The sequence below is a fragment of the Ranitomeya imitator genome, chromosome 2, assembly GCF_032444005.1.
Source record: "Ranitomeya imitator isolate aRanImi1 chromosome 2, aRanImi1.pri, whole genome shotgun sequence".
In the NCBI taxonomy this organism is placed as follows: Eukaryota; Metazoa; Chordata; class Amphibia; order Anura; family Dendrobatidae; genus Ranitomeya; species Ranitomeya imitator.
Window position 1 is genome coordinate 284,804,016 of NC_091283.1, and position 18,060 is coordinate 284,822,075.

At 42.3% G+C, this 18,060-nt stretch overlaps 1 protein-coding gene across 1 annotated transcript in view; it reads right to left on the minus strand.

The window, feature by feature from the left end:
• The window catches only part of LOC138666417 (zinc finger protein 585A-like), a 77,935-nt gene that overhangs the window by 14,640 nt on the left and 45,235 nt on the right, over positions 1–18,060 (minus strand). Inside the window, exons 7-10 of the mRNA XM_069754640.1 lie at positions 14,705–16,109; positions 14,476–14,559; positions 14,096–14,156; positions 13,976–14,011 (exon numbers count right to left, since the gene is read on the minus strand). Of these exons, the coding sequence (XP_069610741.1) occupies positions 13,976–14,011; positions 14,096–14,156; positions 14,476–14,559; positions 14,705–16,109 (1,586 nt within the window). The remainder of the gene's footprint in view (positions 1–13,975; positions 14,012–14,095; positions 14,157–14,475; positions 14,560–14,704; positions 16,110–18,060) is intronic.

The window sequence follows — 18,060 nt, forward strand, 5'->3', positions numbered from 1 at the left end:
AGATGTGTACACATCTTCAGAAAAATATATGGCATAAAGCTGATATGACAGTTATAAAATAATTATTTTTAATTTTAGTCTTTATAAATGAATTTTTTCATAAAATAATATTTTTTGGTATTAAGGGGGAAATGTGTTTTTGATACTGATTACATCATCACATTTCATCAATACCTTTTCACACATTTTAATAAAGAAGAAATATTAATAAGGTACTATTGGGTATAATAACATTAAGTATTATAAAAGAGTAATTTTTTTACTGTAATGAAGGGTATTACATGCAAAGTTGCATAATTTCAATATTTTGGTAATACAAGGTTATGACAAATATGAAATCATCCAGATAATGGAAATATTAAGGGAATGTGTTACTGAGAACATAACTACTCTGCATTTGTCATCAACATATAAAGGCCTTCTTTTTATTCTAATTTTTATTTTTCATTTTAATTTTATTATTACTTCATTTTTATTCTTAATTTTAGTTTTTTATCTCAAGAAGAAATACATCAATATTTAATAAAGTAATGTCTTCATTAAATATAGTGATGATATGGTTCCATTATAAGGAAAAATGTTTCAATTCTGAGTTAAATACAACAATTCTTCATTCCTTTATTGATATATATTCTTATTTTGGTTCATGGCTATACATTCTTACATATTATTGGTCTAATAAATATAGCTTGTTAATAAAGTTTTAGTAATAAAGATAGAAACACTTGTTACATAAAAAACACACTGACATCTATAGGTTGAAACTAATGACATAAAAAGGTTTTATCACATGAAGAATCTACTACATAATTGTCTAAGGGTCACGTCCGTCTGTCTGTCTGTCTTTCTGTCTGTCTTTCTGTCTGTCATGGATACTCATTGGTCGCGGCCTCTGTCTGTCATGGAATCCAAGCCACTGATTGGTCTCCCCAGCTGCCTGTCATGGCTGCCGCGACCAATCAGCGATGGCCACAGTCCGATTAGTCCCTCCCTACTTCCCTGCAGTCAGTGCCCGGTGTCCACTCCATACTCCACGCAGTCACCGCTCACACAGGGTTAATGCCGCGGGTAACTCACTCCGTTACCGCCGCTATTAACCCTGTGTGACCAAGTTTTTACTGTTGATGCTGCCTATGCAGCGTCAATAGTAAAAATATCTGTTAAAAATAACAAAAAAAATGAAAATCATTATATACTCACCTTCTGCCGCTTTTCCCGCTCCTCACGACGCTCCGGTGACCGCTCCATGCAAGCAGCAGGTTCCGGTGGCAAGGATGGTATGCGAGAAGGACCTGCCATGACGTCACGGTCATGTGACCGCGACCTCATACCAACCCTGTGACCGGAAGCTGCCGCCTGCACCGCACAGACAACAGGACTACAAGGGGCTCTCGGAAGGTGAGTATATGTTTATTTTTTATTTTTTAACCTGTGACATACGTGGCTGGGCAATATACTACGTAGCTGGGCAATATACTACGTGACTGGCCAATATACTACGTGGCTGGGCAATATACTACGTGGCTCTGTGCTGTATACTACGTCGCTGTGCAATATACTATGTGGCTGGTCAATATACTACGTTACTGGGCAATATACTACGAGACTGGGCAATATACTACGTGGCTGGGCAATATACTACGTGGGCTGTGCAATATACTACGTGGACATGCATATTCTAGAATACCCAATGCGTTAGAATCGGGCCACCATCTAGTATGGTTAATAATGTATTATCATTTATTGTTTTTTTTCCATATATGAATTCGATATTAATATTCTGATAATAATTATATGCATATTATTGATTGCTATGGTACGCTGTGATATTATAGGTTAGGAAAATTACCAGATTTGGTATTGAATTAGGGAATGAAGACTTCAATCAAGATACTGGAGTTACATTAATAAAGACTTTTCATATTTCTAAATTTAAATGATTCTTAAAAGTTGCAAGAAGAAAAAGCTGCTATCCAGAAGTTCCACTAGTTAACAATGCTATGATTTCTGAGTAATAATAGACTGTGTCATTTACAATTCATGTTACCACTGACAACCACGACTGCAGCATCCATTACTGACAACCATGATTGCAGTATCAAAACTGACAACCACAATTGAAGAGGATGATGATCCTATGATGCTAAAATGAACTGAGTTATCAGATTTTTATCACGTTGCAGTGGTTTCCTATCACCTGCAAAGCTTCAATGGAAGCTGATGAACAATAAGGTAATTGTCAGAAAGCTACAACCCTGACATGTGTCCTGTGCATTAGGACTAAGGACTGGTTATGGTGCTATGTTTAGCAAGGAAGAGTCATTTTAACCCTTGCTTTGCTGACCAAAGATGTCACACCTGTTCCAAGACCAGTGCGGATGACATGGAGGATTCCAGAAATGTCCAAGGCCAATGTAAGTCCAGGTCTTTAAAGGTGACACTGCACAGATATTAAAGCTTCATTTCATTTATGGATTTTGTTTTGTTATCAACATTTAAACTTATGGACTTTGATTGACACATGATACACGGTCTCTACAATATCTACATGCCATTTCAAAAGAATTATAATACAGATAGTTTTAAAAGAACCAAGAAGACAGAAGACATCAAGATGAAGACCAGATGACATTAGATGTTGATAATCGGACATGAGATGCTTCAATTTAGATATAGGGAAGTATAACATATTATATGAATATTGGTCACGGCTTACCATAACATGAATTTACATATCATTGTTATTGAGTACGTATAAAAACAATAATTATTAGTATTATGGACATTAAATTATTTTACCAAAGAAGAAGGAAAGAAAGATTTTATCAATATATCTACTTTGAGGGTTCCAATTAATGTCTGTCATCCTCAAAAGGGAAATTGTTAAATATTAATAATTGACTTATTATTACACTCAATTCTGTACTGAGCCGCATGGAAGGTTTCGCTGACATTACATGTGCTATTCCTGTATATTTAGCTCAGAGTAAAAGTTAACACCATATAGAGAGAACACATGCTCTATGGGACATATATATATCCACAACTCACAGGAGGGGGGCTGTCACTTGGGGGGCTTCTTCTTCACTCTTTGCGGACTTCAGACTCCACAAAGACTTCATACGGAATGAACAGCTGGTATGTGAGTTAGCCACGTGCTTCTCGATGGCTTCTACCATGCTCCGTGTCAGAGACAGACGCCATTTACCATTCAGAATCTCAGGAAAGGTAGGGAACTAACTTTGATATGGACAAACTCTTTGTAACTATTTCACCTATTTTATGTTTTGTTGCAATGATGCTTTTTGGTGGACAATCCAATAAACCACTACATTTTTTATAAGAAATATCATGATATTTTCATTTTAGAGTATTGCATCTGTTAAAGAGCTGTGAATAAATATACAAAATAAGCATTTTTAACATGTTCCTTCACTGTTTGTATGATGTTTTTGGGGGTGTTAGGCAATGTATGTTAGCCTTCAAACATGGTGTGTATTATGGCATCCAAATAATTACATTTTGGACTCATCTGACCAAACTATATTCGCCCAGTATTTCACATTATTGTCTAAATCAGCGGTTCTCAACCTGGGGGTCGCGACCCCGAGGGGGGTCGAACGACCAAAACACAGGGGTCGCCACCAGTGGCGTAGGAAGGGGGGAGAAGAAGAAAAAAAAAAAAAAAAAGACGCCCCTTTAAATCTTCAGGCGGCGCCGTCCGCCGCCACGACCAGGGCCAGCTCCCCCCACCCCCGGGCCCCGCCCCCGCTCTAGTACTCACCTCTATTGGTTCCTGCGGCACCGGCAGCTGCAGCGTCCTCTGACTCTGCGACGTCTCAGAGCAGAGGGCGCGATGACGTCACTACTGTGCGCGCCGCTCTGCCTCTCTGTCCTGAGCGTCGCAGAGCCGGAGAGACGCTGACTGGCTGCACCGGACCTGCGCTAGGAACGGGAGAGGTGAGGATTTTACTTTTTTTTTTTTCTTTATGTCTGACTGTCTGGGGGCAATGCTGGACACACTGGGGCAATACTGGAGACCATGGGGCAGATTGCTGGACGCACTGGGGCAATACAGGAGACCATGTGGCAGAATGCTGGACACACTGGGGCAATACAGGAGACCATGGGGCAGATTGCTGGACACACTGGGGCAATACAGGAGACTATGGGGCAGATTGCTGGACACACTGGGGCAATACTGGAGACCATGGGGCAGAATGCTGGACACACTGGGGCAATACAGGAGACCATGGGGCAGATTGCTGGACACACTGGGGCAATACAGGAGACTACTATGGGGCAGATTGCTGGACACACTGGGGCAATACTGGAGACCATGCGGCAGAATGCTGGACACACTGGGGCAATACTGGAGACCATGGGGCAGATTGCTGGACACACTGGAGCAATACTGGAGACCATGGGGCAGAATGCTGGACACACTGGGGCAATACAGGAGACCATGGGGCAGATTGCTGGACACACTGGGGCAATACAGGAGACCATGTGGCAGAATGCTGGACACACTGGGGCAATACAGGAGACCATGGGGCAGATTGCTGGACACACTGGGGCAATACAGGAGACTATGGGGCAGATTGCTGGACACACTGGGGCAATACTGGAGACCATGGGGCAGAATGCTGGACACACTGGGGCAATACAGGAGACCATGGGGCAGATTGCTGGACACACTGGGGCAATACAGGAGACTACTATGGGGCAGATTGCTGGACACACTGGGGCAATACTGGAGACCATGGGGCAGAATGCTGGACACACTGGGGCAATACTGGAGACCATGGGGCAGATTGCTGGACACACTGGGGCAATACAGGAGACCATGTGGCAGAATGCTGGACACACTGGGGCAATACAGGAGACCATGGGGCAGATTGCTGGACACACTGGGGCAATACAGGAGACTATGGGGCAGATTGCTGGACACACTGGGGCAATACTGGAGACCATGGGGCAGAATGCTGGACACACTGGGGCAATACAGGAGACCATGGGGCAGATTGCTGGACACACTGGGGCAATACAGGAGACTACTATGGGGCAGATTGCTGGACACACTGGGGCAATACTGGAGACCATGGGGCAGAATGCTGGACACACTGGGGCAATACTGGAGACCATGGGGCAGATTGCTGGACACACTGGGGCAATACAGGAGACTATGGGGCAGATTGCTGGACACACTGGGGCAATACTGGAGACCCTTTGGCAGATTTCTGGACACATTGAGGCAATGCTGGAGACCCTGGGGCAGACTTCTGGACACACTGGGGCAATGCTGGACACTGGGGCAGATTGCTGGACACACTGGGGGTAATATGCTGGACACACTGGGGCAATGCTGGAAACTGGGGGTAATATGCTGGACACACTGGGGCAGATTGCTGGACAACATGGGGGTAATATGCTGGACACACTGGGGGCAGGACTTGAGGCATGGGCAGAATGTAGATATGGGGCATGATTGGAGACACGGGGCAGGATTGGATCATGGGGCAGGACGGATACGATGGAGGCTGGTGGGGCAGGATGGGGAGATCATATGGAGTAGAATGGATACTCATGAGGGCAGGATGCGAGAACATATGGCTGGAGCCAGGAATGAGATAAACGGGGCCAGGGTGGGGAATAGTGTTACCATAGGCATAATAGGGGATAATTAAGGGATATTATTACTGCAGTGATGTATTTATTTTATTTTTTGAGTATACTGTTTTAAATGGGGGGGCGGTCCTGTTACTGTGCAGAGTGACACTATATCGCCTTTTCATCTTCATGTGGTGTAATGTAGAAGTTGTGAAAAATTAAGTAATGTGTTCTGCAAGCGGAGCTCTAGATAACTGTTATTTCCTGCAGAAACGAGTCCTGGCTGGAAGGAATGATGGCGGTCTGTGCTGGATGAAAGATGAAGGACTTCACCTAGAGACGTCACTGGTGAGTCAGTGTTACCTATACACTGACACTATACACTGTATACTATATAGAGGTCCTGTGTATAATGTCACCAGTGATCTCTGTATTACCTCTATACATAATGCATATCAGATATTTACATTCCGAATCATAACTAATAAAATTACAGTTTTAAAGTAGCCACCAAAATTATTTTTTGGGTTGGGGGTCACCGCAACATGAGGAACTGTATTGCGGGGTCACGGCATTAGAAAGGTTGAGAACCACTGGTCTAAATGTTGTTGAACAAACTTTAAACGTGTTTCAACATGCTTTTTGTTCAACAATGCAGTCTGGTGTGATGAGCAAGACTGCATGTCGTGTAGGTTGAGAGCATTACATATAGTTTTCTTTGAAACAATTGTTCCTTCTGAGTCTAGGTCTTTCTGTAGCTCTTCTCAGGTAATCCTTGGCTCTTGGACAACTTTTTAGATAATTCTTTTCCCTCCTCTGCATGAAATTGTCTGAAACCTGATAGTGACCGATTCATGGTGAAATTGAAATGTTCTTTCAACTATCAAATTATTGCTGCAACTGGAATCTTCACTAGTTTAGAAATACTTTTGTAACCAACGCCATCAGCATGCTTTGCAACAAAAAGTTTGCAAAGGTCTTAAGACAGCTGACTGGTTTTTCCCATCATGAGAGGTTTCTTGTGTGGAATTCTGGCAAGAACTTCATGTCAATAGCAATAGAAATAGGTTTATTTAGTAAATTGGTGAAGTGTTCAATACTTCAATACAGTAAAATGGAGAAGGAAAATGCGTTGATTGAGATTCATTTTCCTGATGCCCACTACTGGGAAATCAATGGGTAGAACGAGGATTCCTCTCCTGCCTCACTGCTTTCATTTTCTGGAAACCCAGGGCCCACAGCCTCGCACCATTGATACACGTCCTCCTCCCATCCTGGGGTCCGCAGCATTGCCCTACTCCTGCTGTCACCGGCTTCCTGCAGTAGCGACCCTGTATTCTGTGACCCCCACCTATCCAGTAAGCTATGGTTGGAATATAACACGTACCCCCATTTGCCTCCCAAATTTGGGGGAAAAAAGTCTGAAAAATACCATAAATCTTTTGTTAATGTTTTTCTGCACCATGTGTTTTATTCATATACTGTATAGCTTCACATCACTAATTTTATTGAACACACTACATCGCACATATATACACACACAACACTGCTTCATGGACAGATGTACACTAAGCTCTGCTACATATGCACATTTACATACACATATAGCTCTGCTACCTATACACATTTACAAACACACGCAAAGCTCTACTACATATGCACATTTACATACACACTACTAACTATGCACATAGACTGTACATACATTACCCAATTTTGTAGTTCCTTTCAAGTCATGTGATTGATTACACGATGTGAAAGGTGCTTGAGCTGCTCACTCAGGATGTGCAGGCTCTGTCTAGGTCCCAGTACCTTCCTATCCTGCTCTGCACCAATCTGCAAGATAAGCGTGGGGCTGGAGTAGAGAGCACAGTTCTCTTAGTGATCAGGAAGGACACTGTCTCAGCGTTCTTCTGTCGCAGAAAGTGCTAAAAGTGTCTTGTACTGCAAAAAAATACAGTAGGTTCTAAAGTAATTTTCCTTTCTCATTTAATTATAAGGCTGTCTGTTATGTTTTTGTACAATTTGTCAATAACATATATACCGTATTTTTCGGACTACAAGACGCACTTTTTCGCCCCCAAAAAAGGGGGGAAAATGGGGGGTGCGTCTAATAGTCGCAATGCAGGCTTACCGTGGCGGCAGAGGTCCGGTGGCAGAGGTGCAGCGGCAGAGGTGCGGCGGCAGAGGTGTGGGGGCAGAGGAGGCGCAGTAAGCTGGGTCCCTTTCTCCGGTGAGGTGATGCAGCAGCCCGGTATGCAGCAGAGCTGGGTGAATCCTGTTGTTAGCGGTGGGCGCGGCCATTTTCCTGAGGCCGCGCGTGCGCAGATGAAGCGCTCTGCTTCCCGGGGCTTCAGGAAAATGGCCACGGGAGGCCGCGCGTGCGCAGATGGAGATCGCGGCGGCCATTTTCCTGAAGCCCCGGGAGGCTGTTCCAGGAGGTACAAGAGGAAAGGATTCTCAGAAATCTCTTGGCGTGTGCATGCCTGAGGGGGGTGAGAAGGCACAGCTTGGAGGTACATCACAGCAAAGGCAGGCTCAGGGAGAGCTCCCTGGGTCATCATCCTTTCCAAGATGACGGATCACCGCAGAGAGGTGTGAGTGGATACCTCTCCCCCTTACTCCACTATCGTACACCTGAGTCTCCAAAGCCCCCCCAGAGGTAAGACACCCCTGTGTGAGGCTGGAATGGTCCGGGAAGGAAGAGTGGGGGCTTCCCCCAATATAGCTCTTACTGCTAATAATGCAAGGTCTTGAAGTGATTACACTGGGGAGTCCTCTGAGGAGGAGAGTCAAATGGGAGCTCCCTCTTATTATCATCCTGGAAGAGACTTCTTTCTCAATTTCCTTCCAAGGAAGACTTTAAGTCACTAATTACAGAAGTCAAAGAGATCTGTAGGTCTGAAACTGCTTGTGTGAGACAGGACTTGCAGCACCTATCTGGCAGCATAGACTCTTTAGAAGGGGACCATGATACCACCAGTTCTCATGTTACTGAATTCCATCAGTTAACCATTTCACAACAAAGGACTGTTAGAGATTTACAAGTTCAACTAGAAGACCTGTATAATAGGGGAAGGATGTGTAATATTAGGGTTAGGGCGTCCCAGAATCTAAGGATCAAGAAAATCTCAAAGCACTTCTTCAGGTAATCTTTAATTCAGTACTCGGAGATCCTCCCTTAATGCGTACCAAAATTGACAGAGCAGATTGGGCCCTACAGTCTAAAGTGTCATGTCATCTCCATACCCCCATGATATTATGTTGTCTACATGAGACTAAGGAAAAGATCATGGCAAAGGCCAGGAGTCAGAAAGAGATAACATATTCTAGTACTTTGGTTCAGCTGTTCCCGGACCTGTCCTGTTTCACGCTACAGAAAAGATGGGTCCTCAGACCCTTGCTGGACTGTTTAAAAGACCTCCGTATCCCGTACAGATGGGATTTTCCCTTTGCACTGACTGCTCACAAGGAGGGAAACTCGGCAATTCTGCACTTTTTGGAAGACCTGTTAGCTTTCTGTGAAGCTATGGGGTGCAGATCCCTAAGCATGAGGACTGGTTGCTCCGCTACTTGTGGGTGCACCTCCACCCCCAGTTAGGAACCAGAAGAAAAGATTTAGCCAGTACAGGCACATTCATGACAGTAATATAGTTTTATGTAGCTGCTTAAATGCTTTGCAGAATGATTTCATTATTAGTGGCCTGGGGGAGCTTTGGTCCTGAATTTTTGGAAAGGAACTATATTTTTCTTTTTCAGAAGGTTTCCTTTAACTCCTCTTTTGCTTCGCCTCTGAGTGGCTTGGACTTTGTGCCCAGTCCCTTCCCCCCTTGGTAACTTCCCCGGGGTTTAGTTGAAGTTCTCACTCATGGTTGGTTCAGTTTGAACCACAGGAATAGTCCTGGGCCAGGAGAATTATGGTAATTATGTTACTAAAGTTCACATCTGTTCTTTCGTCTGTTCCTGTCTTTTCCTTGCCCTTCTGTGTTCACCCTTCCCTTTTGTTCAGGTACAGTCTCTTGGAGGGATGAAAGGAAAATATTTGAAGAGATCAGATAATCAATGTCTGCTGAGAAGCCTGAGTAGGGAGACATTTGGGGTTTACTGCTTATGTATTTCACTTGCTCAACATGACTCGTATAGTATCAATGAATGTTAGGAGTCTCAATTCCCCTAGAAAAAGGAAGCTTGCCTTTTGGGAATTGAAGTCTCAGAAAGCTGATATTGCCTTTATACAGGAAATTCATTACGATAATACTGGAACTTTTAAGTTTGCCCTCAGCTCCTTTCCTGAGTCTTATTCAGCGTTTAATAATAGTAAGAGGGGAGGAGTAGCAATTTTTATATCTTCATCATACCCTTGGCAGGTGAATAAGACACATATCAACCCTGGGGGTAGATTTATTGATCTGAAGGCTTCTCTGAGGGGCAGGCTCATTATCCTATGTAATCTATATGTCCCAAATACAGGGCAGATTCGTTTTTTACGGAAAGTGTTTTCCCTCATACAGAAGCTTCCACCAGCGACTTTGCTAGTTGGAGGGAACTTCAATATTCCGTTTTCAGAGGTATTCAATAGGCATTTCCTTGGGGATAGGCCCCCATCACACAACACAGTAAGATTATTATTATTAGCATTAGACTTTAGGAAATTAATTAGGGCTAATTCTCTCTTTGACCTATGGAGGATAGATCATCCTGAAGAAAGGACCTTTTCCTTTTATTCCCCTCCCCATCATTCTCATACCAGAATTATTTTTTTTGTTAATTTCATATCTCTTAGGATATCTTGTAAAGAGTGGAGATGGATCAAATTACCTGGTCTGATCATGCCACGGTTGTGCTAGATCTTAGATCTGATCAACCTCACTCTTGGGCCTGTCATTGCAGTCTGAACAAGTTCTTAATTAAAGACCCTTCTATTAGAAAGACCTTATTGGGCCGTCTTACCGAGTTCTTTTATCTTAACGAGGGTTCAGTTTCTTCTACTTCAGTTCTGTGGGAAGCCCACAAGGCAGTGATGAGGGGTTATTGTATACAGGAGGGCTCCAGAATGGAAAAAATGCTAACTTTGAATATGAGAAACTAACCTCCCAACTTAGGGAAGTTGAAAGAAAACTGGCAGCTTCACCCTCTTTAGGGGTATTGAGGAAGGTGGTGAGGATTAGGAATAGGCCAAAAGATATTGCTATATGATGGTAGATAAACTACTCCTATATACAAAACAGAAGTATTATGAAAAGGGTAACAAGGCTCATATATTTTTTGCTAGGTAGTTGAAGGAGAAGGCCTTGTCTTCTAATCCCCAGGCTCTTAGGGGGAGTGACGGTGCGATTCATTATAATCCAGCTGAAATCTCAAACTTATTTTTTTATTTCTACTGCAAATTATATAACCTAGTTTTATCATATGTCCACAAACCGTATTGTGCATACCTCACAGTAGTCATAATAAACCAACTTTCCCATACCAGAATAATACGGGGAAAAAGAGGCTAAAGCAAAAAGTAACCAGTTCAATAAAAATATATTTTAATAAGAAATATTTTAAAAAACAGTATATTTAAACAATGAGACCTCTATATGAGACAGCTGGGAGCAACATCAAAGTCGGAGAATGACAATAGAATGCAATAAGACTAACGGTACCAATTTGCATAAATAACAAAGCAGCCCCTTAGTATCTCCTGATAGAAGGTGTGATAATATAATAGACCATACATAAAATGTATACTGGAAACAACGTTCCTATGGAATAATAATGGCCATTAATATATATAAATCCCCATTCTAAATTATACCTGAAGGATACCCTTCCCCTAGATGAGGATGCTAGAGACAACCTATTGCAAAGTTATTTTGTAGGTCTAGACCTTCCAGTGGTTCCCCCAGAAGTTATAACATTTCTTAACCAACCAGTTACTAACGAGGAAATTGTAGACATCTGAAAAGATCTACCCCTGCATAAATCCCCTGTTCCGGATGGGCTGACGTATTTGTATTATAAAACTTTTGCAGAGGAGCTTACTCCCCATATGATCAGGATGTTCAATTCCTTTATGTATCGTTCCCCCATTCTGGAATCACTGTTACATTCCTATCTGATCCTTGTTTCTAAGGCTGGGAGGGATCCATTGGATTGCTCTAACTATCATCCAATAGCCCTATTAAATTTGGATCTACAAATTTTCACCTGCCTGTTGGCCAATAGGCTTAATTGTTGGCGGTCTCGACATATTGACAAGGATCAGGTGCGATTTGTCCCCTTTCATCAGAGTGGGGACAATACTAGAAGGGTGATAGACTTGATAGAGTTTTCCAATAAAAATAATGTACAAACCCTTATATTGAGCCTAGATGCAGAAAAGGCATTTGATTGTCTAAACTGGTCTTTTTTATTTATGACTGAAGTCTTTTGGTATCTTGGATGACGTTTTAACGGCCATAAAAGCACTATACAGAGCTCCTCTGGCCTTAATTAAATTGCCTTTTCATCTGGAATGGTAAGAGTCACCAGATTTCTAAGAATGTCCTCATCTTGTCCTCATCTCCCATAAAGGGGGGCCTTTCCGTTCCTGACATTGTGGGGTGGCCCATTTGCATAGAATCCCCTCTTGGGCCTCTCTTTTGGCTTTTAACAAATGGACGGAAATAGAAAAATTATGTCTGGCCCCAATCCATCCAATATCCCCTACTATGGAAAGCTAAACCTATTAAGGTTCCAGTTTTGTTATTGGGTACTATGCAGTTTACGAGGGAGGTTTGGCTATCGTGTATGAAGGTTTAAACTGTCTTCTCCCAATTCGCCAATGATATATTTTAGCAACCACTAATACCAAACAGCATGGACCTTTTGATTGTCCAGCCTTCGATCTCAGCGGGGTTGTTCAGATTTGCATATCTGGTAGAGAGGGACATGCTGGAGGTCCTTTCGTTTGATATTAAATCTAGATTTACCATATCTAATAGGGAGTTCTTTTAATACATGCAGATTAAACATCTTGCTCTATCGCTATACAGAGGGTCAAAGGTGTCTCTACCATCTGATTTTGAGAGGATTTGCAAAAGAGGCCCGTCAACTAAAGGATTGATCTCAGAAATATGTAGGATTATAAATAGCCCTTAAGGAGGTCAAAAATTTAAACATTCATTCATGAGCAGAGGAGAGTCTATTTTAGGTAGGGGACTCTTGCCCCAGACCTGGTAGCACATTTGGGAGAAGGTGGCTAAATGTTCTATATGTACTCTTTAAAGGAGAATACGTATACAATTCTGATATTCTCGTATCATACCCCAGAGCTCCTCCAAAGACTAAATCCTCAGCTCTCAAACCTCTGTTGGTGTTGTGGCTTGGAGGTAGGATCTTAGTATCACATTTTTTGGTCCTGCCTGGAGATTGTTGGTTTCTGGGAAGACATTAGATCCTTAATCCACAGGTTTCTTTTCATGGAGGTTGAGTTGGACCCAGCTATCTTTCTCCTAGGGTGATGGGAAGGAATTCAGCTAGATTGTTACTCCACATTCTTACTGCAGCTAGGTGCTTGATAGCCCTACACTGGAAGCAGACCTCTCTCCTCATATCAACATTTACTGAATAGAATTGTTGAGATTCTCAGGATGGAATATATGACTACCTTACTGTGAGCGAGTGTGAACAGATTTGATACAGTCTGAGCCCCGTGGGACTATTTCTGGCCGCAGAATAGCGACAAGGGGTTTCACTTCTCTTTTCCGTAGGGACTCTTACCTCTACCCCCCCCCCCCTCCTCTTGTTTGTCTTATCTTTCTATGTGTGGTTTAGTCATCAAATAGTTAATAGATGGAGCCCTTTCAAGGTGGTGTTAAATCATTCTCCACTGACAAATATCTTTAGATTTATTGACATTTAATTAATCATTTAACATGTTAGTTTCCACCGCCAGGAAAAGTGTTCCCCTATACATATTTCAGTTTATTGTCTTCTGTACTTGTGGCTCCTTTCGATTTCTGTATTTGTTCTTTTCATTGACTTCTGGAAAATGTTCAGAGTGTAATTACTTGGATTTTTGTTTTCAATTTATGTAAAATTTAATAAAAATTTACAGTTTAAAAAAAAATTAATAAAAACATTTATACAAACCTCCCATGCTGAAGCCGTTTTAGTGGTGTCAGCGTTTGCATTCCCGGGGCTCATGTAAGGTTGTTAAGCCATGTGATCCCTGCACCCAATCAGTGCTGGCATCACTATCCCCAACTTAGGACAAATCAAACATCAAGAGGAAGTCAAAGAGCAGCAGCAACACTGGTTTCCTTTTGTTCAATACATCCACAAGTAGGGGTAGTAAAGTAGTAACTGCTTAGGAGCTGGATCCGTGTGATGCACCAACCTCAAGTGAATCTCGGGAACATGAGTCCGGACACTCCTAGAACGACAGCACAGGAGGTAAATATGAGTGTTTTCATTTTAGCAAGGCCAAGGAGTGACAAGTTTGTTATAATTTCTTTACAAAACATTTTCCACATTCTGAACAGGAAAAAGGTTTATCCCCTGTGTGAGTTCTCTGGTAGCTATGAAGATTAGTGATGAGCGAGTGTACTCGTTGCTCGGGTTTTCTTGTGCACGCTCGGGTGACCTCCGAGAATTTATGACTGCTCGGAGATTTAGTTTTCATTGCGGCAGCTGAATGATTTACAGCTATTAGCCAGGTTGAGTACATGTGGGGGTTGCCTGGTTGCTAGGGAATCCCCACATGTAATCAAGCAGGCTAGTAGCTGTAAATCATTCAGCTGCCGCAATGAAAACTAAATCTCCACGCCGTCATAAATACTTGGAGGTCACTCGAGCGTGCTCGGGAAAACCCGAGCAACGACTACACTCGCTCATCACTAATTAAGATGCTTTTTGTTGTTAAAATAGTTCCCACATTCGGAACATGAAAAAGGCTTCTCCACTGTTTGAATTCTTTGGTGACTAAGAAGATATTATTTCTTCACAAAACATTTTCCACATTCTGAACAGAAAAAAAAATCTCCTCCCTTGTGGTAGTTCTCTGGTAGCTATCTAGATTATCTTTCCACTTAAAACATTCCCATAGGCTGAACATCAAAAAGGCTTCTACCCCGTGTGGGTTCTCTGGTGGTTGTCAAGATGCGGTTTTCGGTTAAAACATTTCCCACATTCTAAACATGAAAAAAGCTTTGTTTCTCTGTGAGTTCTCTGGTGGCTATCTAGATTATCTTTCCGGGTAAAATATTTCCCACATTCTGAACATGAAAAGGGCTTTTCCCCTGTGTGAGTTCTCTGGTGGCTATTAAGATGCTGTTTCCGGGTAAAACATTTCCCACATTCTAAACATGAAAAAGGCTTCTCCCCTGTGTGAGTTCTCTGGTGGCTATCAAGATGGTCTTTCCGGGTAAAACTTTTCTCACATTCTGAACATGAAAAAGGCTTCTCCCCCGTGTGAATTCTCTGGTGAACAACAAAATCTGATTTCTGTGAAAAATATTTCCCACATTCTGAACAGGAAAAAGGCTTCTCCCCTGTGTGGATTTTCTGGTGGATATTAAGATGCGATTTCCGATTAAAATATTTCCCACATTCTGAACATGAAAAAGGCTTTTCCCCTGTGTGAGATCTCCCGTGATTAAGCAAATCCGATTTCTCGTAAAAACATTTCCCACATTCTGAACATGAAAAAGGCTTCTCCCCTGTGTGAGTTCTCTGATGTCTGATGAGACCTGATTTATTTGTAAAACATTTCCCACATTCTGAACAGGAAAAAGGCTTCTCCCCTGTGTGGATGATTTTCTGGTGGTTATTAAGATGCGATTTCCGATTAAAATATTTCCCACATTCTGAACATGAAAAAGGCTTTTCCCCTGTGTGAGATCTCTGGTGATTAACCAATTCTGATTTATCGTAAAAACATTTCCCACATTCTGAACATGAAAAAGGCTTCTCCCCTGTGTGAGTTCTCTGATGTTTGATAAGACTTGATTTATTTGTAAAACATTTCCCACATTCTGAACAGGAAAAAGGCTTCTCCCCTGTGTGGATTCTCTTGTGACCATCAAGATACGCTTTCCGATTAAAATATTTCCCACATTGTGAACATGAAAAAGGCTTCTCCTCTGTGTGAGTTCTCTGGTGACTAACAAGACTTGATTTCTTGTTAAAACATCTCTCACACTTCGAACAAGAAAATCTATTCTCTGCTGTGTGAATTTTTTGATGTTTAAGAAAACTATTTCCATATTCTAAACGTGAAAATGGCTTCTTTGCTTTAGGAGCAGTTTGTTTTTTAATGTTTATTTTGTGACTTTGATTTTCATTAGTAGTCGGTAATGAATCGGAAGACAGGACCTGTTTGAAAGGATCAGAGGATAGATCTTTGCTGTGAAGGGTTGATGGTATATCTGGAGTAATGGCATTCACTTCAATTGTATACTGTGGGATCTCAAGATCATCTGATTTAAAAATTGAACATGTCAGCTGTCCCTCTGATCTCCTGGTACAGTCATCTGCCAAAAATAAAACATTATTATTTTTTGTGTAAATCAAGTTTATTGAATGAAGTCACTTTTACAAAAACCATAGAAGTAAGATAATAGCAAAATGATACAACTTGAAATGACATTTGAGTTATTAACACTGTAACCAAAAGAAAATATAATAAACAATACTCTATAATCCCACACCATGACTCCGTTATCTTCTTGCTGTAACCAATGATGGCGGAATATGCCTACAGTCATAGTCACAGTGTTGATCTGCATCTCCGGAACTCAGTTTAAGGGCTTGTTTTCACTTGCGAGGAACACGTCCGTGTCTCGCATGTGGAAACGAAGCTCTGGTGCCGGCACTCCGGAGCGGAGCGTGCAGCCGCATAGCAACACATGGAGCCGCATGCTCTGCTCCGGAGTGCCGGCACAAGAGCTTCGTTTCCACATGCGAGACACGGACGTGTTCCTCGCAAGTGAAAACAAGCCCTAACAGCTAGGCTCAGATATACACAAAGAGAAAAACAGACAAGGTCCTAAAAAAGGGGATCACCACAACAAGGATATGGCAAAAAATATATATACACAGCTTTATTGAAATATATATACAAGAAAGGGTAACAAACACATAGACATATAAAAAAACTTAAAAAGCATACAAATGCTATACACAACAGCCCCTAATACGGCCGTACCCCACATAGGACTCGATCTATATACACATGATATACTAACATAGAACCAGAATGGCCATAGAGTGATATATATAGGCCAAGCTACCTAGGCACTCCCCTGGGTACTACAAATGGGAAAGAAACCGCTGATAGTGTGAATACACGATAACAAACTGTGAAGCCCACATTGACATATTAATCCCTGCACAACAAGTGCTGAATAAAGGATACAAATACACAAACCTGCCTAAAGTATAGAAACGACAGGTGTGTACAAGACGGTCTGACCTGTTGTATATATATTTCAATAAAGCTGTGTATATATATTTTTTGCCATATCCTTGTTGTGGTGATCCCCTTGTCTGTTTTTCTCTTTGTGTATGCTCATATGTCTCAGGTCCTGGTGGTATCCCACGATCCGTGGTGCCCCCTTTCCACTACAAGCTAGGCTCAGATATATCACTGGAGTAAATTATCCAAATTAATTCCTAATCATAGCCATAACACCTTTATAACCCATACAACAATTAACAGACAAAGAGAAGAAAGTGGGGAGGGACAGATAGAAAAGAAGAGACAAGAGGGGAAAGGTGGGGTGGGGGGGAACCGATCTCCGCTGTCCCATCCAACTCAGCCTGGAATCAAAATCAGTGCTTATTAATTCACAACCCAAGGGGTACAATTTGAAAAAATTAAAGATTTGAGTCAGAGACTCCGCTGAGCCATGCAGCCAGACCCGCGGTCTCCCTAAACATTATCCAAGGGGCCCATATGTTTAGGACCTTGTCCAAGGTCCCGGTGTCCTGACCAACCAGTTGCTCCATTCTAAAGAGGTGGTTCAGCTCCACCACAAGCTCGGATCTTGAAGGGGTATTCGTCTGTTTCCAGTAGCGAGGTATTAAGTTACGCGCAGCTGTCAAGAAATGTCTGAGGAGGCCTTTCTTAATTTTAACTATGGAAAGCTCACAGATAGATAGCAGAGCCACCTCTATTGTGGGTCGGGCTTTGTGCATAGATAGCTTATTGTGTAGGTTAAAAACGTCCTCCCAGAAACCTTTAATGCATGGGCAAGACCACCAAATGTGTATGTACGATCCCTTCTCCCTCTAACATCTCCAGCACGTGTCTGGGGTATTTGGGAACATAGTGTGGATGCTGTCTGGGCATCTATACCACTGAGCCAGAAGTCTATAACCTCTCTCTTGGTAGTCCGCACACAGTGAGGATCTAAGTGTATAGAGAAGACTCCTATTCCTGTCATCTGGTATTAACGACTTATTCAAGTCGATTTCCCATTT